The 22,236-nt window shown below is 49.4% G+C and overlaps 6 protein-coding genes across 6 annotated transcripts; 1 reads left to right on the top strand and 5 right to left on the bottom strand.

The window, feature by feature from the left end:
* Positions 1–5,135: 5,135 nt before the first annotated feature.
* LTR84_011340 (uncharacterized protein) lies at positions 5,136–6,941 on the top strand (the record flags this gene model as incomplete). Its single annotated transcript, XM_064854873.1, has 4 exons — positions 5,136–5,195; positions 5,265–5,843; positions 5,897–6,037; positions 6,117–6,941. 4 exons carry the CDS (start codon positions 5,136–5,138, stop codon positions 6,939–6,941), a joined length of 1,605 nt encoding a protein of 534 aa, XP_064700009.1.
* A 314-nt stretch (positions 6,942–7,255) lies between these two features.
* On the bottom strand, positions 7,256–7,975 carry LTR84_011341 (uncharacterized protein; the record flags this gene model as incomplete). Its single annotated transcript, XM_064854874.1, has 1 exon — positions 7,256–7,975. The coding sequence occupies one exon, from the start codon at positions 7,973–7,975 to the stop codon at positions 7,256–7,258; it is 720 nt and encodes a 239-aa protein (XP_064700010.1).
* Positions 7,976–9,054: 1,079 nt separating this feature from the next.
* On the bottom strand, positions 9,055–9,330 carry LTR84_011342 (uncharacterized protein; the record flags this gene model as incomplete). The annotated part of the gene is made up of 1 exon (XM_064854875.1): positions 9,055–9,330. The coding sequence occupies one exon, from the start codon at positions 9,328–9,330 to the stop codon at positions 9,055–9,057; it is 276 nt and encodes a 91-aa protein (XP_064700011.1).
* Positions 9,331–9,698: 368 nt separating this feature from the next.
* On the bottom strand, positions 9,699–10,962 carry LTR84_011343 (uncharacterized protein; the record flags this gene model as incomplete). The annotated part of the gene is made up of 3 exons (XM_064854876.1): positions 9,699–10,106; positions 10,169–10,284; positions 10,347–10,962. The coding sequence occupies 3 exons, from the start codon at positions 10,960–10,962 to the stop codon at positions 9,699–9,701; spliced, it is 1,140 nt and encodes a 379-aa protein (XP_064700012.1).
* Positions 10,963–12,567: 1,605 nt separating this feature from the next.
* On the bottom strand, positions 12,568–14,883 carry LTR84_011344 (uncharacterized protein; the record flags this gene model as incomplete). Its single annotated transcript, XM_064854877.1, has 2 exons — positions 12,568–13,656; positions 13,711–14,883. The coding sequence occupies 2 exons, from the start codon at positions 14,881–14,883 to the stop codon at positions 12,568–12,570; spliced, it is 2,262 nt and encodes a 753-aa protein (XP_064700013.1).
* Positions 14,884–17,428: 2,545 nt separating this feature from the next.
* Positions 17,429–22,029, bottom strand: LTR84_011345 (uncharacterized protein; the record flags this gene model as incomplete). The annotated part of the gene is made up of 3 exons (XM_064854878.1): positions 17,429–17,656; positions 17,702–17,923; positions 17,977–22,029. 3 exons carry the CDS (start codon positions 22,027–22,029, stop codon positions 17,429–17,431), a joined length of 4,503 nt encoding a protein of 1,500 aa, XP_064700014.1.
* Positions 22,030–22,236: the final 207 nt, after the last annotated feature.

A 22,236-nucleotide genomic window follows, 5' to 3' on the forward strand; every position in this document is an offset into this window, starting at 1 on the left:
TGGTGCGACAACCTGCGAGCATTCGACACCACCTACTCTGCAATGATGTCCCATCTCTTGGGGTTCTGGCGTCTTCACGTCACCCGCAGCGCTGTATTGTGTTTGCAGGTTGGTGCCGTTCTCGACATTGCTCCGCATAACGTGTGCAGTAAGTTCCCAGTGATGCAAGGTCAACCTGTGCAAGCATTGCATGGAATGGCGTCCTTGAAGTCGAGATGTTACATCAAAGGGACTATGTGTTATGCGGACAGACGATTCGCTATGTCTACAGACTGCCTCCCAGCTGTTAGATTTGTCGGGTTTCTGTCCCTTCCTAAGTGAGTATACTTGTCATTGAGGAGGTTCTCGGTTCTCGGCTTGTACTGTGGGAGAATGCCTGTGCTCTTTCTGCTCGCAGGTCGTTCTTACGCCTATGCATGCATTGTATAGTTGCTTATCTATTCTCCGAAGCACCTTTAGCTAACATTGCCGAATTAATAATCTACCTTTCATTAGGCTCGGAAGCACTTAGTGACACGCCATAGTAAACCATATACAAGCATTTTGCAGGTTAACTTTGTTGTGGCTTTCTGTGTCATATGATCTATCGACCGGCAGTACGCAACTATGGAGATGCTGTCCTCCCACACTTCCAATAACGGATTGGCCTTTGTCAACGGTCGTATATACATGGTCGACGAGTCCATGCCATGGATATCAGCCTTCATTATCAGCGCTGATGGCCATTTCACCGCCCGGGGCAATGACCATGAGACAAGGACCCAAGCTCTTAAAGGAAAGCGGACGTAAATGGAAGCATTGCCGTGGGCAAACAGGTAACTTTTAGTATCATGAACCAGGACCTGAGCGAAGGAGAGCTTGAAGGAGCGGAAGTGTGGCAAACTTGGTTTGAAGGGAAGATGATTTATACTGCTGATTGGCTTGGTAAGCCATTTCTTTGAAGGCTGGGGTTCTCATGTTACGGCTGCTGAAAGGGACCGAAAACTTCCTTTGCACCATCCTGCACGGACAAATTACCTCTACCTTTCGAAAGAGGGCTGCGCCCTAATGTTACAGTCCATAGCCTACACTATGTTTCTATACCCCTTGTGACCACCTAAAACATGGAATACAAACGCCGCCTGCTGCGAGCCTTCAATAATATTCACTATACAAAAACTCAAAAGAGCGACCACCTGGGCACTGCGTCCTGCATCGTCCTCTAGTAGCAACACAGCGAGGTCAAGAACCATTCTACACTCCGTTAGACTTCTGTCACATGATGTTCAGGAAAGTCATCCCCAGACTGCTGTGTCCTGATAGATTCCGATGCTGATCTTTGTTCTTCTCAGTGTTAGGTCAATTGGCTGCCGAACTCGATCCAGGGTTGGCAAAATATTACGGGAATTTAGCGCAAAGTACGATCTAAGAAGTTGTTTTCATCGAGAGTATCTCAGGTTGGTACAGGGTTTAGCTCATCAATTCCTCTGCCGGTGAAAGATTCGACTCAAACTCCCATTCACGGATTCAAGAATCGGGAGAAATGGGAGCAAAACTTCGAAGAGGCGAAAAAGGATCCCCTAGCCACTTCACAGCCAATAGGTCACTAGCTGGCTCACCATAACCGAGCAGTATGTCTATAATAATTGGAAAGCATGAAAGAACTACATTACTAGACATGCATCTCGGTTCACAGTATATTCCGTCACAGGTTTGATAACCACGTACGCATCAAGGTAAAAATAACTTATACCTATCCACGATTCATGATACCCGTGAACAGGTGTTAGCCGCTGGGATCCAGTGAGGGTTGAAGGATCAATGGACATTACCAGAAATTAACGACCCACTGCAAGGATAGGAAGCCAGAGGATTCCTTGCCGATGTTGGAGAGATCCTCCTTCTACTGTAAGTTATATGGGAACTTGTGCTCTCATTCATATGATAGAAACCGGGGACCTTGAACTATTCATCCCAGTGGTTACCAGTGATATTCTACCAATCCTACCAAGCGGCTGTCAAGATGAGAGGTGGGTGCTCAGAAGGCGTTCTTAGAGCGGCCACTCTCGAATATTACGGGCGTTGATTGGGTTGGAGAGAGGTTGCTGATCCATGCTGAGCATGTGTAGAGGTGGTGGTGAGTTCAAGTGAGTGCAAGTGAGTGCAAGTGAGCGAAGGGTTAGGAAGATAGTAAATTTTCCATCTTCTATCCGGCCAAGACAAGGCTGCGATATGCCTCGGAAGATGTAACCCATCTCGGACTAGCGCACTCCCAGACATCAGTAAGGCCGGACACGAATACGCCTGGTCCACTTTTGCCTCAGCCTCGACATCCCCAAGAGTGCCCACAAGCTATGGCCGATCTTTATAATCATGCCATATCAAACATGCCAAACGGGTGGATATGCACCTACGTGGTAACAAGATGCGGCATTTGCAATCGTCAACGTGGCACTGACCACGTTTCCCGAAGTCATCGTCGGACGTGCTCGGGATACGCGCAGGCACTTGTTCTTGGGAACCGTACTAGGTGTATTTATATCTTATATCAAACCCTCTTCCAGAACCTGTCGCCCTTTGACACAGTCCTTCCCGCATTCTTTGCAATAGTTGCGTCTTTGACAATTTCTACGTTGCACCAATTTCATCATGGGGGTTATCCAGCTACGGCCTCGTTTGAGTATTTATCTTCTCAGCGCCCTGCCTGTCATGGCCAAAGCTCTCCAGTCTCAGGTCAAGGAACATGCTGGATCTGAGGAGCTCTCTTCGACTGCCGAAAGCTATTTCCGAGAGCCGACCGCCAAGAGTATCCTCTATGGCCATATTGCTTTGATGTTGCTGGCGTGGATAGGATGTTTCCCTATTTGTGGGTAGTTCGCTTGCACTCCGGTCGATTCTGTGAGCTAATAATCCCAGTTGTGACATTGAACATTGCGAAATCGAATCTTGCATATCCTTCTCAAATAATGTTCTTGGGGCTGAATGGTATCGGTACAGTCTTTGGATTGGCATATAACAGCAAGACCTCGAACTTGTATCTCGGCGCCGTGCACCATTCTATTAGCTGGATATTGACAGGAGTCGCTGTTTTTCAGCTTTTTGCAAGGCTCCTGAGGAGTTTCTTGCAGTACCGATCAACGAGAGCCAATCCCAGCGAAAGCTTTCGCGAGGAGGAACCCCTGGTGTCCTCTTCGGCATCCTGGAATGATTTTGATGAGCCTGATGGAGAGGCTCCGAGTTATCAAACGACTTCAGGACTTGCGCGCGCATCTTACTTGTCCCCGAACGGCCCAGTTGCCAACTCAAGGAGTTCCGAGAATATATTTCGAATCCTCCTCCGACACTGGCACGCCTTGCTTGGTCGACGATACCACGAGAAAGTCCCTTGGAGCAAGAGTCCTTTCAAGTTTGGTGAATCGCTGTGCTTAGGTTCCATCATAGACCAGGCATCAACGATGTTTAGCATCGTGTTAATGGTCTTGATATTTGTGACTATTTGCACCGGTTTGGTTACGATGGCCGGTATCTTCGTAAGCCTGGCCTGTTTTCCAAGTACTTCTTTCCAGCAGACTGACCATTACCAGCATGGCAAAAGTATCTTCAATGGTCTAGCGCATTTCATTAAGGGAGCAGTCTTTTTCTGCTTCGGCCTCATAACTCTCTGGCGTTGGATGGGCAGCTTTGCCAGTATTGGCTGGGCTTGGAATCTCAAATATGCCGGGGGGCTCTCCCGTCATGGGTGGAGTCCTGCTTCCATTACCATGGAAGCGGTAGAGAGTGGTCTCATATTCTTGTATGGCATCATGAATGTCTTTCTCGAACACCTGTCGGCCTGGGGAGAGGGTTGGGTGGCCCAAGACTTCGAACATGTGGCTATCTCGGTCTTATTCATTGGTGGCGGATTGGTGATACTCCCGGTTGCACCTTTGACAAGTCTTGAGAATGTTACTGACTTCCACTTAGTGCGGTATCATGATTGAATATCAGGGATATGGAAGGTTAACGAGGAGCTCGCCGAAGGCGCTCGACGTACCCACCACCTCCCAAGAGAAGCGGACTTTGACGCCTGGATACTCGATCAACCCCATCATCCCGTTGATTATTTTCCTGTTAGGTCGAATTCTTGGAGGTCATCAACAGGCCAGTGCTCACTCCAGCATCCAGGCTACTATGATGCATCAATGGGTAGGCGTTCCTGCCTTAATTTCATGCCCCTAGCTCATATTTCAACAGGTAGGACATCTTCTCACAGGAGCGTCAGCCGCAAGATGTCTTACTTATCTCTTGCTGTATCTATCGCCTCCCACATCCATATCGCCCTCTCGGCCTCCCACAGAATCGGTCACTTCGTTCTGTTTAATGGTAGGAGGTATAATGCTGATGGCTAGTGTGAGTTTACTGCTGAACACCCCCGTAGCCCTCCCAAAGCCAGCCGCTAATGTTCCCTGAATTCCGCAGAACCGAGACACAACTGATGCTATGGTTGAGTATGATATTAACGCGATGGTCATTGCGACTATGGCCATGAGCTTGACGGCTGCATCTATGGCTTGGTGTATGAGCCTGGTCGCTCTGAGGCAGTGGGCTGAGAGGCGACAGAGGCTGCGAACAGAGAGAGCAGCGAGCCTCGAGTGAGTGTCAACATACTACGGATATGGAGTTATTACAGGGTAAGAGGCAATCCAAAGATATAGTAGAGCGTGGACCATGTCTGAACATTAGTTACAAATGTACCGAAGGTTACCGAATTAAGAATCTATTAGATGCGCCGGTCTGGGCGATCTTATGTCGATGAATAGAGTCAATATTGGATCTTCTTGGTCTTCAGGGTCCATACTATCGTGAGAACTATCTGATCACCTTCCAATGTGTATCTCTGTGGAGGCATTGAAGCTTACGTATTCAAGGCTGGGCGCCTTACAGGTGTCCCCGATGTGCCTGAACCAAGATCTTCTTTAGCTGCCAATTGGGTGGCAATAGGCACTGCTTGGCGGTAGCCTAGCCTGGGGTTCGGCACCCCATGGATCTCGTCTTTTGTTATCGGTACACCGTAGAGTGTATTGTTTGACATCCATCAAAAGGAAGCCTTGAGACTGGAAGTACGATTCCACAAGAGGCCTAATTTACCTCAAGTCCATTTGCACACCTAGGGAGACATGGTCGGTGTTGCGGGAAAGTCCAACGCCTGCAAAACCTGCAAGAAGCGGAAGGTTCGGGTAAGCCGGTTCCACTTGTTTCTTTTCTTCGGGAGACCTTGATATCAGGGCTAAACAAATGGTATACAGTGTGAAGGAGAAAAGCCCATCTGCATTCGATGTAGAAAAGGAGGGCGTGTTTGTGAAGGCTATGAACGAGTTCGCCAGTTCAAGCACCTCAGTGCCTTGGATCACGAGTCTCTCCTCGCTCGCAACCAGCCGTTGACTTCACAAACGGAACTGTCATGCATGATCCACGATCACTTCGACGCGGCTGAGGCGACCAAGAACACTCCCGACCTTGCGAAATTGGCAGAGCATGACCCTCCAAATCCAGCAACAGATGTATCACAGGTACCGGACTCATCCCCCGACCTGCTGTTCAACTCCATCCCCGAAGAAGTTCGGAAAAACATCAGCTATGGAGGTCCCGGATCGTGGTTACAAGCCATCGGTCAACTGCGAAGGAAGAACACTCTGCTTTATCTTGCCATGTCTGCACTAAGTATGGTGCGTCTAGGTCGAGTCCTCGGCAGCGAGCGTATCTACAGTGATGGAGTGGCAAAGTACGGCAGAGTCTTGAAAGATCTCCAACACATTCTTGCCAGTGACAGTCTCGTTATGGAGGAGCAAAATCTGGCAAGCTGTATGACTCTGACCATTTTTGAGGTCTGTGGCCAAAATGTGGTGCGGATGTGTTGACGCTAATCTGGAGTTCATAGGCGATGGAGCCTTCGGTCGGTAGTATCTGCGGGTGGGCAAGCCATGTTGGGGGTATCTCAAGGCTGTTCGAGCTTCGTGGTCCAAGACTGCATGTTGATGGCCTGGGTCATCAGCTGTTTTTGGGCTTTCGAGCCACTGCCGTAAGTGCGATCGAATCTTCATGCTCCAGTGCCCTGAACTCGATACGCGGAAAACAGCCCATCTCACTCATATTCTCAGGTCATCCACGCACTGGCTCTACGGAAGCCGACGTATCTAGGCCAGTCCGAATGGCTTACCATACCCTGGAATACACAACCCAAACCAGAGTTCCACCATCTGCTAGACATAATGACGCAAATTCCGACGTTCATTGACCAGGCAGAGCAGGTCCACCATGATCCACAATCCAATCTGACTAGAGCACAGAGATTAGTGCTTCTAGATCAAGGATGGGGATTATACCTACAACTCAAAGATTGGTATCGACAACTTGAATCAAGGCATTCCGATTCCCTCTACACCGAACAGCCTTCCTCGCTCTCATGCCCAAATCCACTCCCTACATACCTTGAAGATATTTTCCCAACATTCTTCAATTTCCAGACCTTTGAGGTCGCTCGGATGCATCTCTTTTACTGGACGTCACTTCTTCTGCTCTATGACAACATCCTGAAAATCATACCACTCTCTCTGTCCCCCGAAGAAATTAACCTTGCCACTTCCACGATCTCTCCCACTACTTTACCCACGACCGACAGAGCCGCAATTTTGGGATCAGCTGTGGATGTCGCTCAAAGAATCGCTCGATCCATGGAATTCCTGCTGTCCGAAGAAAAGTTCTCGCTCTCAGAAGAGATGCACATTCGTGGACTACTGAACACCTTGTTTCCCTTACGAACCGCGATACATGTATTCTCCACTGTCAAGCAATACAGGCCGGAGGCGTGGTGTCGTGCGGTCTTTGATGGACTTGCTCAACGAGGATATCCCTTCGGGCAGACCCTGTGCGGCTGGAAATGGGATGATATACCTTTGTTTTTGTCTGGGAGACCTCCAGTTTAGGGTTCTGGAATCGTGATCTAGTAAGAATCTTCCGATCATATACGACCGTCTCTTCGGAGGCTTTGAGGTCTTGTGTCATGAAACAATATGAAGCGTTATAGCGCTGCGCGAGAATGTTTGTGGATTGAGTCATATGATTTTATCGACCCTTTTGCGGTCTTGCTTCTGTATTCTCTGAAGCAGGAGGCTCTTCGATGGCCAACACTGTCAGATTGGTGCTTTCCAAGTCTTGGTATGACCTCATTACCAGTTCCATCAACCCATTTCCCGGCAGTTTCCCTCATCAAAATCGAGCAAGGACGAGGGCAAGAGATTCAAGCACGCTGATTCGCCTTGTCCACAGCCACCGTAACAGCCTCCTTGAATCTCTGCAGGCGATGATTCTCATCAATCAACTGCACGTTGCGCTCCTTATACAGTCCGAGCTCGGCCTCGAGCTCTCCGTTCTTTGCCTCGACACCCTCCAACCGCGCGATCTTGGCATCCTTCTCCTCGTCGGCCTCAACCAGGGGAGGGAGCACGTTCAACAAGGTGCTGCGGTACTGCTGGACGTATTCCTTGAATGAACTGAGTTCCTGGTCTTTGGCCATAACGGCCGCCTCGAGCGTAGTGATCTGGCTGGTGAATTGCTGGATGAGGTTGCTGCGGTCCGTGTTGCCTTGTTGGACGGCGTCTTGGAGAGAAGCGCACTTCTTCTCCAGGTCTTGAACTTGTTTGACACGCGCCTCTTTCGGCAGCCCGTGCTTGTCGATGTCCATGGCTCGGTAGTTCTCGAGCTCTTTGATGTAGGCTTTGATGTGGGCGGGGATGATCGGAGCCATGTCTTCGGCTGGTTGTTCCCTCGTGTTGGCGGGTGGTTTGGTGGGAGGAGAAAGATCGGTGTCAAGATCCGCTGCACGTTGGGAACTTGACGTCGGGTTTAAGGGTGGGGACTTGGGCGACTCATGGTCTCGGCGGAGTCTTTTGCTGCGCCGCGGCGGCGAGGGGACGTCGGGCGTTTCGCCCTCGCTGTCGGAGAAGAACAATGGTCCCATTTTGGAGGACACAGTGTGGTGAGTTGTTTGGGGGGAAGGGTAAGAAAGTAGTTTCGTGAGAGAGGTCCGCGAGTCGCAACCGATTAAATAATGAATCAAAAGATAATCCTTTTCTTTGTTGCAGACCCTTACTACGTCATTTTAATATATATAGACAGCGGGCGACACATTCACAAGTCAGTTCGTTGCACATGGTGATTCAAGAGGGTATATCCTAAGATGAGCTGCTCCTAAGGAGATCTCCAATGGCCGCATGGCGCCCTCTACGTGCAAGCATTACCCACGAGAACAATGAACCACGACGTGCTACCAGACATCAATCATGCCGACGGTTGCTCCCAACACAACAAGAGTGGAATAAGCCATCAACACCTGATATGATTGAAGAGCAGCCGTACTCGACAAATGCCATCGAGCCTGAAAGCCAGCTTCAAACAGAGGCAGTTATCGTAGTATCCTCTGTCGTACCCATGTAGCGCAGTGCGGTTTGCATTGCAAACCGAACCTTCTTCCGCAACAATGAAACTTGAGCATAAAATGTGATAAAGACCATCATTTCTATCATCTCTGGCTGACAATAACCAAGGTACCACGGCCATCAAATCTGAAGGGCCTACATGGGATGAGAGATAGTGGATACACGTGACATATAGACACGTGATTTAAAGGGGCTGGCGAGCCTCGTTTGACGGCTGTCATTACGCCGGAGGGTAAACACGAGAGACGATGGAACTAAACGACCTCCACAGTGAATAGGTCTCTATGTTATTGGAGGCATGTATTGAAATGAAAGTTGACTTGGTCTGACCATCTTGTGCAACCACGAGGATGTATTCATGAAAGTCGACAGAAGCAAGCATATTGTGTGAAGCAAAGTGAAATTCACTTTGGGTATGTATTCTAGCTCTGACGGCTCTCTGATGCCTTTGGAAGCACATGGGATGGCTCATGTGGATATAGCTCTATCTCTGTCAATTCTCACCAGCCTCAAGTATGTGTCTAGTACAGTGTGTCCGCGTGAGCAGGAAATTGAGCAAGCCACCCAAGCAACTCATTTTGATTCGTGTCGGCTGTGTTTTTCAGTCATCAGAGTAATCAGAGTAGAAATGGTCATTGCAGCTCCAGGACGCATCGCTACCCAACGCAATTTCCTCATCCCAACTCCTGTCAACCTCACGAATGTGAGGTAGCTCGTACCATTCCCGCTGAGGCTCTTCTTCTACCTCCTCCTCAGATTCGCTGCTGTCTGGTAGAGACACGGCTTCGCTTTCATCCTCAATATCGTCGCCATCCTCAATGGCCTCGTCATCAGAAAAGAAGGACCAATCTTCACTAGTGTCAAACAGGTTGACCATATTTTACCCCCTTCGCCCGTTGTTCCACCCTGGCATCTTCAAAGTCAAACGTCGAGTCCAGCTCCATCTTGGAAAGCCGCACAATGACCTTGCCGAATGATCTGCTGTTGTCTTCCTCATGCCTATAACTCGCGTAGTCGCTTCGCGACCGCTTTGTAATCCTCCTCGCTGAAAGTTTGCATTGATGCCAGATTTCTTCGACTATCTTTGTATAGTCTGCGGGATCGGCCTGTTCAAACAAGAGCAACCTATTCACGCGAGGCCGGATAGTTGCATACTCGCGGGTTAGAAATGGGTAGCAGTGGATATTGACCATCAGCTTCTCAGGCAATCCTTGTTTAAGATATCGCCTGCCATAGCCAAAGATATCATGACGCAGGCATGTTGGCTTGGATTCTGTGGCGGATGGTAGTCTGGCACGCTTTCGCGAGTAGTGAAGAATGAAGTTGTACTCCGGTCCTCCAGCATATACAAGTGCAGCAAGGCCGAATGCCGTCGGAAATCTCATCTTCCTTTCCTGCCTTGCGGCCACGACTCTTCGAACGTGTCAGGCCAAGATTGCTGCCGACAAAGTCACCATCGGAATCCGAGTAGGAGTCACTCTGAGTGTCTGAGTCCTCCTCTTCACCCTCATCATCGTTTACTTGTGGGTCTGAGACGATCTCGACGTTGTTCGAATCCGCTGCCGCAACGGTACAGCGGTGGTAGAAGTTCAGTAGGGCCTCTTTCTCCTTGAGCGGCATTGACTTCAATCGGCTCATCAACTGTGTGCCCCACTGCCATCATGGTTTATGGATCAGCATCCACTCTACCGTCAAACAGGAAGCATGAAACTTACAGCAAGGACTGAGAGCGCATCTTTGGTTATGACTGGACTGTCCGCCGGGAGGAGATCACTCTCGTCACCCTTGAGCAGGGGTTTGCGTGGAGTAATTGGGCCAGCCATTGTGAACCCTAGTTACACGGTCAAAAACGTGGGGCTGCAAGTGGATTCTGAGGAGAGGTTCTTGTCCAACACTTCTCAGGATGCCAGGTGACAGCAAAGTCGTCATCGTAGGAGCCCTGTTGCTCTTTTCTACAGCCTCCGAGTGTCCACTCTGTCTCAACATAGCAGTCAGATCGCACACGGCCATGATCCAAAGGAGCCTCTCCATCCTCAAAGTTGTCCTGAAAGTTGATCCTCAACACAGAGGCCCGTTGAAAACGCAGAAAGTATGGTGTCGACTCTCGCCATAGCTGCTTGCATACGAGGCGGAGGCTCAGAGGGTAGACCTCCTTTGGAATGCAGGGACAGGGCATTTCTTTCCATCTGGCAGATTCACCGCCGTAATTGGAATTGATGATCTTGGTGCAGCGGCGGCACATGTTCCATCCTGTTTTAGAGAAATCTTTTGGTGACTCGTCCCACCAGATGTCGTAGAGCTTTTTCCGAATCTCTGCAGGTAGATCGAGGAAATCTACTTTTAGTTTGCGTGCATTGCAGATGCCATTCTCATCTGCCTTGTTGACTGTGCCGACGTGATCGCTGGCATCTGATGACTTCGGGGTATGTGTACCGATCGTTCTTGGTTTCTTCTTTCGTGGCTCACCGTCGCTTTCATCGTCTCCTTCGTAGCCTTGATCGATGTTCATGTCACAGGTAGTGGTGTTCTCGAGTACAGTCTTGTCGTCAAGGTCTTGTTCTCTCTATTTTCCGGTCATTTTGTCGGCGGGGTAGAGGTGCTATTGAGAGAGGAATGATTGTGTGAAGGTCTTGAAGTAAACAATGGAGTATTCCCAATGCTGTAAGGGGATCGGCTGATGTTTGATCCGTCTTCAGGATCGGTAAAGTTCCGACTGAGACGAAAGAGAGAGACGGAAGAGTAAATAGAGATTTTGAAGATCAATATCAACCGATCCCAAGGGTCCAAGATCACGTTGACACCCGTGAAGAGCCATGATTCACGTTGTCGTGAATGTCAGTCGGCTAAACTTCCGTATATAGTTTAGCGCCGTCCCAAAGGCGTTAGCATGACCTCGAGCCTGCGATTTATCAGACCCTGCACAGTCACTGTATCTGCTGTTGGAAAGAAGGTGAGATGGAGATGACGGAATGCCATGTCGAAACATGAGAGAAAACTCGTACTGAAGTTTCCTGGTGTGGTAGAAGAACTCGCTTTCCTTGTCGGAGAGCCAACTTCCTCCTATCGATCGCACAAGGCTGTGCGGCCAGGCTGGACTGGATAGGGCACGCCAGGGCGCACCAGAGGGCTCGCTCTAGATATTCATGTATAGATCTTGACACATTCTGCCCAGAACATTCGCAGACATGTACAGAGAGAGAGAAGGATCGTAGATGACTGACACTATGTATGTACCTTGGGACTTCAGGACTGTCACTCTGCCGGTCAGTCAAACGATGCGATGTGAGGAACATGCATCCTCATCTGGAAAGAACACACCACAAACTCCTCATCACCTGGATTGCCATCGTCCCCGACAGTCAAGAGCGCACAAACAACGCTGTCACGCAGTTTGCTCTCCTCCCTCTCTCACCTCCTCTCCTGCCTTTGCTTGCATCACACGATCCAAAGCCAATGCGTTCGCTCGCCGAGATCCGATTGCTTGCCACTGCTGCTGACCGAGCTCATGTCAGAAACAGATGCGAAATAAGACGATGTCCCAGGAAATCAGAAGACGGCTACTAGAATGAATTGGAATAGAATGTGCAATTGTATTGTTCTCGCGTGTCTCATCATAATAGCCTTTGGTGTAACAAAATGAATATGGGGGGTTTTCAAACGCAAGCCGAGTCAGAACCCCGACGCTAATGCAACCTTTCTGGATGGTTTCCTTCCTCTGCGTGGATTCTTTCTATTGGGAATTATTCCACGTCGAATTTGTGGTGGCCTGTCTTTTGATGCAGGCTGCAATCTTCCACATACCAGATATACAGGCTAGCGTCGTCTTTTTTCATATTCGACGCTACCACACCTTGGTTGTTTTATTTTTTTTTCCTTTTTCCATCGAACGCTCTCGAGGACACGGCTGGGCGGACAAGGCTCATCTGTACGGAGCTTGCCCTCCAGCGTGTCGCTCAGAGACTTCATGGTTATAATCTCTCCACCATTCACGATCCCAATATCCACTCTCCATTTGCTTCTCATTCATCTCTGTTCTGCCCCGCCGCTCAAGATAAGCACCAGGAGCATTATGGGTGTTTTTCTGATGTTCTACTTGAGCCTGGCCCGAGTGTTGTCAATCATATCCTGCACCTCGTTGCCAAGGACTGGCATTGTTTTGTTGACGGAATGCTCCCGATTGAGGTGCATATCCTGAATGAGCAGATCGTGGTGGAGCGTACTGGTTGCTTAGACTGCTGTTGCTGCGGTCATATGATTGATTTGTTGTTGGTCGGCCACCATAGCCACCATAGCCATCATTATTGCCATAGCCGTTGTTGCCTTGATCATAAGACTGTTGTGGTCCCCGTCGTCCATTGTCCTGACTGGGATACATCTGGGTCATGGATTGCTGAGATACCGCAGCTTGTTGCTTCATGGTAGACTCGCCCGAAAGAGAATCATCGTCATCGACGGTCTTGTCATTGTTGTAGACTTGTCCACTGCCTCTGGCAGTAGCACCTAGAGCATCCAACTCTGTTGTGAGAGCAGCTTGAGATTTGATGAAACTTCCTCGGTCATCACGCATAGGTTGATATCTAACCTCAGGATTCTTCGAAGCGATGGCGTAAATTGAGGCAATGAGAACCAACACAAGTAGGACCGCGGCAAAGATGATGTTGTAAAGGGCGAAAATAACACCCATCACACCAGAGACCATAGGCGGTTGACCAAATGCATCAGAGAAGATCAAGAGGAAGATGGCGTTGAGGAAGTTGACTGAGGCAATGGAGATGTTGAAAATGTTTGTCTTCTTGTCCATCCATGGCTTCAGAACGCTGACACCAATCAGTGCAACCGCTTCAACAACCAGCAATCCAACAGCCTGAGCAACAGGGGATTTCTGGGCGAAGGCGATAAAGATGGCCTTGAAGAGAATGTATCCCAAGAAAGGCACAACAAAGTAGTAAGCGGTAGCGCGGTATTGAACATAGAGGAAACCCCACTTGTTGAGACACTCGGGATCGGAATACAGGATGTATGCTGGGTTCTTGTGCATTTCAACCGACTTTTTGGCGAGGGAGATGACTTTCCAAGAGGCAAATCCCAAAGCACCGGCCATCGAGAGAAAGACGATGAGAGCGAGGACCACCTCAGCAGCCGAGTCACGTTCGATGAGTTGCCATAAGCACAATATCGACATTTGGACGAATCCAAGAAGAACCTAAAAACAAGAGTTAACACCAAATAAATAGCCATTATGGATCGCCAGACTTACCAATCGGAACACGATGCCCTTGATGACGATTTTCCATCCATTTCTGAACTCGGAGAATCTCTCGGATTGCATCCAACCAGCCTTGGCAAAGCTATCAAGCAGGACCTTTGAGAGTGCGACAAGCACCACAGCCAAGAAAAGGATGAAGACGAAGAAAATCAGTCCAGTCATGAAGATATTGGTTTGTTCGATACCGGCACGGAAACCCACCCTGTCAATCCCACGAACGATTTTGACGTTGTCTGTTGCTGTCGATGTTTCTCGTTTGGCATAAGATCGAAGACCGGCGTTGGCAAAAGAAGCCATGGCATCGAGAGATCGTCTGATGGAACGCTTCTGGACTTGCACGGAGAAATAGCTCAGGGTTGATAGGTAGGTAGTGGGAGTGCCACCGGTTGCTCGTTGGTACCAAGTTGCGATGGATTGCAAGAAGCCGACTCGGATGATACCCATGCTCCATTGGAAGTTCTGTGTCCATGATTGCACAATTGGGGGCATAGAGACCGAAGTCATACCAATGATAGCTTGAGCTTGGAAGAAGCCAAAGAGCGAGACCGCATTGGCAGCCACGTGAGCGGCAGTGTTTGGATGTCCTAATCCTGAGGTGATGCCAGCTGTTACCAGACCCAAGCCGGCAATAACAGCGGTAGCCCAGCCAACGGCAGCTTGATACACGGATTTCGTGTTGGACAACTCGGCTTCCAAGCATGCGATGATGGAATTGTCATCCTTGGAATGAACATAGACCCGAACAACACCATCAAGATCGGGTACACTGTATGCAATGCCTGGAATATTCTTGGCAATATCGTTGCCCACAGTAAAAGTTGTTTCGAGGGTGATGGGGAGACCGGCCTTCATAGGGCAGAAACCAGCCAGGCCCATGTCACAAGGGTCGACAGTCTGGTTGAGAATGGTGAAGCCATAAGCGATCAGTTCGACCTGGGCCTTGATGTATCCAACAATCGATGACACGCCATTGATGTTGACAAGGACCACACCACTGTCGGGAGTATAAGAAACATTAAACAAGCTTGCAGTGAAGTTGTTTGTGCCCGCCTTGCACGAGTTTAAGGAATTCGATTCGATGATGTTTTTGGCGGATATCAAGGGCGAGAGGGACAAAACTGTGAGGAGAGTAATGAGGTGGGAGAAGCTTGATCGGAACTGCATGATGGCGGGTTGTTGTGATGGTTGTCGACTGCCGACCAACGCGGATGGTAGAAAGGGGGAGGGTGGTGGTAACAGGACAGGGCGCCAACCAGGGCGACACCAGCTCAGTAACCGACCAAGTCGTATAATGTGTATGTTTTTTGGAGGAAGAAACTACAATTAGACGGTGGTAGTCGAAGGAGGGTTGGTGTTCAAGAAGTAGTTGCTGTCAATTGTGTCATTGATTCGGAGGCGGGAGGTTGGGAGAGCAAAAGTTGGACAGCCCCAATTAGAACGAGTGGCGACACTGGCGAGTTGTAAAGGAAGGACAACAAGATGATGAAAACGATGGTGTTGTTCGATTGTGGGAGAATGCGAACAAAGGAGCCGTCAATGAACCTCTGCCAAAAGGTGATGCAAGAGGGATGTCGAGGACTGAATAGCGAACGTGTGTGAAGGGTGAAGGGTGAAAGGTGGTGACGAACGGGGCTGGAACAGAAGAGATACAAGATTTGACGGGTTTGAGAAGGAGAGAGAGCAAGGATGGGTGAGGATGGGGACCGTGCTCCGTGATGTAGTCTGTAGGGTAGGAGAGGATTGGTGCCGGGAGTCGGTTGTTTGGTGGATGTGACCAGGGAGAGGTTAGACCAGGAGAAAGGATTCGATGAGTGGGCGGTCGACTCGGCTGGTTGTGTCTTGGATCTGGGGCGACGGAGGAGTGGTGAGGAAGAGATGGTTGGTGGGAAGAGGGAGATGGGGACCAGATGGTGGCAGGGGGAGAAAAAGAAGGTGTCGCAGAATGCCAAGGGCTGGTCACGTGGATGGCCGACCTGGGTAAAGGTCTCTGTTCTGGGAGACGCGCGTTTTCCTTTGGGGCGCAGCCCAAACCCAAGGAAATTGCACTCGGTGGGCTCCTGGCCTTTGGGAGCATCCCATTCACACACCTGATACGCCTGGATTCGGGATCCTGCCTTGCCGGCCATTTACAGACAAACACCGTTACAAGAACCGTTGGTCCAAGTCCTCTGGCTATGAGGAATAAGCAATTAATTTCAAGGATCGAGGATGAATACGGAATGCGGTTCGACTATTTGAATGAGTAATGTTCTTTGTTCATGGAAGACGCTTTCCCATGTATCCAAGGGACCATCAGTAACCATCAAGTTTGCTATTTTTGTTTACCTGCTACTTTCCGGTGACTCGTAATAATGACTCCACCATCATCCCCGCCATTTGGCACCTACTGCCGGTGCATCCAGATGGTGAAGTCATAGCTTTTTGGTTTCTATGAGATACGAGAACGAGAATCTCGATCATGTAAAATCTTTATCGAACCTTGGAAATGTATACGTGCTTGACCAGAGCTTACATCAAGGCAATGAATGTGGGAGTTTAATCAGATAGTTTCCAAGTGATACGACATCGCTGTCAGCCTTGGAAAAATGCCCTGCATAAAAGATGTTGACAATAACAATAATGTCGATCAATGGCAATGGTACATTAATACTGGCAGACTCGGAGCCAAGGAGAGCGTGCAACAACAAAGACACATTTCGAGTCCGTCATCATCATTTGGCATTCACTACCATACGACGTAGGGACCTTACTTACCTAGGTAGGTACCTAAAGGTAGGTGACTCAGGGAACCCCAACTCAAATCCGACTAGACTCCCCAGGCACCGCATCCCTATTTCGGCCACGGTGGGCTCGCCTGTAAGGCCATGACCACTCCGGTCAACTATCCGTAGCTCGTATCGTCCATCTCCCTCTAACGCCGGCACGCTGCACGATCGACTCACATACCGTTTCAACAGCTGTTTCATCACTCCACCCCACTGCAGTCTGGCCGCGCGACCACGTTGTTACCGACAGATCCCCTGATCGTCTGCAGGTGGCAGATACATAACAATCGTTGTCGAGAGGTCTCATCTTCTTGCTGCTACCGAGGAAGATTTCATCTCCCTTGCACGTGCGCAAACAAGGATCCATCTTGAATTTCAACGAGATCGTGCACGTACCGTACTCGATATGGTTGTTTGTATTCTGTATTCTTGGTTTTCCTGGCGACATCCTCCAAGACCATTCCGACGCTGATCAGACCGGATTGCCATAAACTCGGGCTATCATCTACAGTAGCTGTACTACTATATTCCGTTCTCAATGACCTGTTGTCAACTAGGAAAGTACCTTCAACCCTTCAGGATTGCGCCTGGTCTGCACCAACAGCCTTGTTCGAGCATAAACGTACAGCAATCCCTGCGATCCGAGCTTCTCATTTGAGCTCGCGTCAGCACATCTGTATTGGTAATTCATTCCTCAGCAGGTCAAGCCGCTCCGCCATCCAAGCTAGGGAGGTGCCTCGAATGAGGTTGTTCCGAACCATTCATCAGCAGCTGTGCCTGTCGACGTATCACTGCTTCTTGTTCTCTCCGTTCTTTCGCTCGTCTTCGTTGTATAAGTTCCGACCGGAGCACTCGTAGGTACTTGGTGGCTTCATCCACATGTTCCTTGCTTTCCGTACTCTCCTTCAACGTCTGCAGGATCATCGTAATGTGCGCCTCATCATTCAGCTGTGGACAGGTTCTACCGTGTCCAAGATGAGCAAGCCCGCACAGTCCGCAGTGTTCAACCCCAGCAACCTTGAGTCGACACCAACCCATAGCATGCTGCTCGCCGCATGCAGAACACCAGTGCATCGGCGGCATTTGCGACACATATCCAAAATCATATCCACCTTCTCCATTAAACACGGGAGCTTGTCCAAGGGGAACTCGTATGCGTTTGAAAGGCCGGGCTATGCCAACATTAGTCCTGGGGATTTCCTAGGGCTGGGTCTCACTCTACCTCTCTGTGCCCGTGGGTTGCGCTTCATGTCGTTGGTGTCTTCACCGCGCAGATCATCATTATCATCATCATCATCATCATCATCATCATCATCATCATCATCATCATCCGTTGATTCGACTTCGCCGTCCTGATATTCATGGTCCACTACCTCCGATCGCCGGACACGCTTGTGTCCAGGGCTGCCCTTTCCACCATCCGTACCATAATCCACCGCCTATTATGTGTCAGTATCCAACAACTCCATCCCATCACAAGCTTCTTGCTTACCTCTCTTCTGCGCTTACCCCTACCATAGGCTTGCGCTTTGGCAGCTTGCTCTTCATCGAATATTCTTTGTCTCTCTTCCAAAATCTTATCCCAGATCCCAGGATTCGGCGTAGTTGTTCCGGTCTTGAGTTGAAAATCGTCCTCTAGCACACCCTTCTCGTTGGTCCATATACGCGCAAAACTGAATTGTGATTCGGCCGACTGTTCGTCGCTGATCTTGGTGTTCTCAATGTGAGATCTTTCAAGGAGGCGATCGATCGACGCAGAGTCGTACACAATGTCCTCGTCCGCGGTCCCGTCTTCGAACAAGGCTTGCGCGCCATGTCGCAAAATCGTTTCAAGATCATCACCTGCATCATCGTCGCGGTCCATGCGTTCGATCAACACATGATCCAATGCCATCTTTTTCCGGCCTATCTGCATAATCTTTTCCTCAACGCTATCTCTCGTCATAATTTGAAACACCAAAACCTTGGTCTTCTGTCCGATTCGATGAGCTCTAGAAAGTGCTTGAATGTCTTGGTGTGGATTGAAATCCGGATCCATAATGATCACGGTATCAGCTGTGGCCAGGTTGATACCAACCCCACCAGCGCGTGTTGAGAGTAGGAAGGCAAAGTAGGGTGAGTTGGGTGCGTTGTATTCATCGATGCGCTTTTGTTTCTCCATTGAATTGATGGTTCCGTCAATTCGGCGATGCTGGAAACCTAAACCATCCAAAAAGTCTTCCACGATGTCCAGATTGCCAAGGAACTGGCTGAAGATGAGTACACGATGCCCTCGTTCTTGCAGTTTAGGTAGCATAAGTGACAGCAGCTGCAGTTTGGATGATGCATCTACCAAATTCCGATGAGCGAGTTCGGTGTCGCTGGTCTTCTCTTCAATGTCTCGACTGTAGACGAATGGGTGGCACAAAGTCTTCCGCAGCTGCATCAAGATGTTGTTAAGACTATGCCGCTCCTTACCCCCTGATTCCTGGTCTCGTGAGAAGATTGACTTCATCAGCTGTGGATTCCTGGCCAGTATCGACTTGTAAACTTTCTTCTGTACTGTAGACATGGTTACAGGGATGATGATCTGGGCCATTGGTGGTAGGAATGTCAAGACTTGCGCTTTAGTTCTTCGTAGAAAGAATTTGCGCAATGTCTCGTGCAACTCTGCTACATTGTCCTGTGTCAATTCGGCGTACTTCGCCTCAATTTCTGCCGCATTGAAGCTCTTATCAAGAAATTGTAGTAAATTGTAGAGCTCGCGGGCGTTGTTCTGCAAGGGCGTTCCTGTCAGAAGCACCTTAAATGGGAATCTGAATTTGGACAGGATTTCGTAGATTTGGGTCTTATCACTCTTCAACCGTTGGCCTTCGTCGACAACAAGTCCTTGCCAAGGTACTTTCATGAGACTATGCCTTGTCTTCTCCTCAATGATAGAATCATACGAGGTGATCACGACGTGAGCTTTGATGTCTTTTGCCTCAGAAGATCTCTTCTTGTGGTCTCGGTGGCCGTCATCGTCCTTATCCTTTGGAAAGAGTTCAAAGTCATGGGTAAGCTTCCTGGCCATTGATGAGCCATGATAAGTAACGACTCGCAGAGTAGGGGCCCATTTTTGTATCTCACGGCGCCAATTGGGAACTGTGGCGTTTGGCACGACGACCAGAAAAGGCCAGCACTTGTGGTCATGGACCAAGGAGGCAAAAAATGCCACAAGTTGAATGGTTTTTCCCAGCCCCATTTCGTCAGCGAGTATCGCATTTTGATTCTTGAACCATTGGTACAGTAGCCAATTCAAGCCTTCAAGCTGATACGTCATCAATTCACCGCCGGTCATATTAGGAGGCTGCTGCTTCCGTATCAAGGCAGACTGAAAATCCTGTGTTCGGATCTGTGAAAGGTGTCTTCGTAAAGATCCTTGTACCGGGATTGAGAGATGCAGTTTCGTTACATAGTCTGTGTAGGCAAATTGAAAGTCATTCCAGCGTTCGGTGTCTGAATAGGCGGGAGGTTTCTCCCAAATGGCGTCTTCATACCCGAGACCTTTGTATTTGACAAACGCAGTATCGACCTCCTTCGCGCGAGCTAGGTCAATTTCTTTCGAGCTGTTCCGTACCATACTCGAGTAACGAACATCAAAAACGATATCAATTCGAAAAAACTCCTCTGGAATGGCATCAGTCGTCGACATCTTGGGTAGTTGATTCTCTGGCTTCTTCATGAAGGACGCTTTCATAGCGTTTGCTGCAATGCCCCATACCCAGAGTCCCGGCATCCAGTTTGTGCGAAAGTAAGATTGTGCGCGCCACTTGACTAGATACTCTTTTTCAATCTCCGGCATCTGATCAACTGTAGTGCCAGGAATGTAAGATTCAATATTGACTGGCTTCCATGCTACAAGGACATCAATCTGATATTGGTTCTCGAGACAATCCTTGCACTTCCATGATCGGTGGTAGTAATCGAATCTTTTTTGACCCAGCTGGGCTTCGGTTATTGCTTCATTCCCATCATCCTCCTCCATTGCAGATTGGTTCGTCTTGCGCTCCGGGAGGTGGTGCATATGCCAAGCACGAACACACTGAGAGCATCTGAACAAGACGTTGGAGACATTGTTTACTGTATTTGGATTGACGATTGTGATGGGATCTTTGCCACCATTCTCCTCTCGCTGTAATTGCTCTTGATGAGTAGAGAGGCGATGTCGAAGAGGCTTCGTTGCGGGTCCATATTTGTTGCACGCCACACAAACTCCTTGATGAGGAACCGAGGGATCCTTTTCATGAGCCAATCCAATACATCGGCGACACTGGAGGACAAAGAGATATTCACCCACTTTGGTGACCAAGTGGTCTCGACTGCCTCGAGAGCCAAGGCATTGCTTATGGAAGGCACAGGTACAACCTTGACAGAAGACCAAGGGGCCTTTGACTGTTCCATCGCCTTTGAAATAGCAGGTATCACATTCTTGACGATGGCGTCTTCGAAATGGGTCGTTTTCAGGAATCCTATCAAAGTATTCTTTCGCGGCGACGATCTTTGGCCCGGCCTTTTGTTCCTCATGGCTGGATATGTCGTCCTCTTGTCTTTCACGCATGGAACGTCTAGGCTTTTCAGTTGTTCTCGCTGATCTTCTGGTAGCAAGCTCTGGCTCAGGAGAAGACTTTAAGGAAGGTTTTCCTCGTCGGAGCCTGCCTGGATATCTCTCTTCAGTCGCTTCAGCCACTGTCCTACGCGTCCGGGCGCTTCTTCTTGGTTGTACGTCAGAATCGTCTGACTCTTGTCTTTGATAACCAATTTTTTTGGATCCTTTCAAACGTGCAGATCTCCGTCCACGGGCTGGAGAATGACTTGAGGAATCTTGATCTGCATCTGACGCTTCATCTGAGGCAGAGTTTGTGCCTGCGGAACCGGATTCGTCGGACTCATCTTGATCCTGCACCTTGTCCCGTCGTCCGCGGACTTCCGGATCGGAGTCGGAGAAATTGATTGTGGTCCAGTCGAGGAGTCCATCGCTGTTAGGCTTGTTGATATTGGCCTTGTCTCGAGTGGAACGCCCTGTCTTGTGAAATTGTCTTAAGACGTCGGAGCCTTGGTCAAGGTCACGAACTTGACGTGATGATAGGATGCTCCGCTCACCACTCTCACGAGATACTAGGTATTGACTGGCCCCACGTTGACTTATGATCTTCCGCAAGCTGAAGTGGCCGGGGAGAAATTTGTACTCTTCTTTCTCTTCATTTGATAGACTTGGGATGTCAATGAATATGTTCTCCTGTGTATGCAGAGGGACATGTTCGAGGCTGTTATCGGGACCACCCGAACCCGATTCCGAATCTGTGTCGAGCTGGACTTGAGCGGTGGCGTGGATGTTGTCTTCGTCGTGAATGGAGCGAACCTCACTAGGGGAATCTGATGGAGAGGCGGCGGGTGGAGGCGGGGCATTGTCGGAATCATCGCTCAGTGGTGATACCAGAATCTGCTCTTCTTGGGGGGATGGATCGATGATCTTGGGGCGCTCCGGTGGTTTGCCAACCCATGCAGAGAGATCGAGTGAGTCCATGATGAAGTTCGCATGCTAGTCGCAAAGGCGCAAAGGGCGCATGGGGATCGGAGGGTGGGGTGAGAACCGCCACGGATATGATTCGAGTTTCCAAGGAGCAAGAGGCAAGGACGGAGGGAGGCATGGAGGGAGAGAAGTGACCGCGACTCAGACACCAAAAGTGAGTGAGGTGCAAAGTGAGTTGGTGGTTGATGAAATGGATTTGAC

The sequence above is a fragment of the Exophiala bonariae genome, assembly GCF_035927105.1.
Source record: "Exophiala bonariae strain CCFEE 5792 chromosome Unknown scaffold_54, whole genome shotgun sequence".
In the NCBI taxonomy this organism is placed as follows: Eukaryota; Fungi; Ascomycota; class Eurotiomycetes; order Chaetothyriales; family Herpotrichiellaceae; genus Exophiala; species Exophiala bonariae.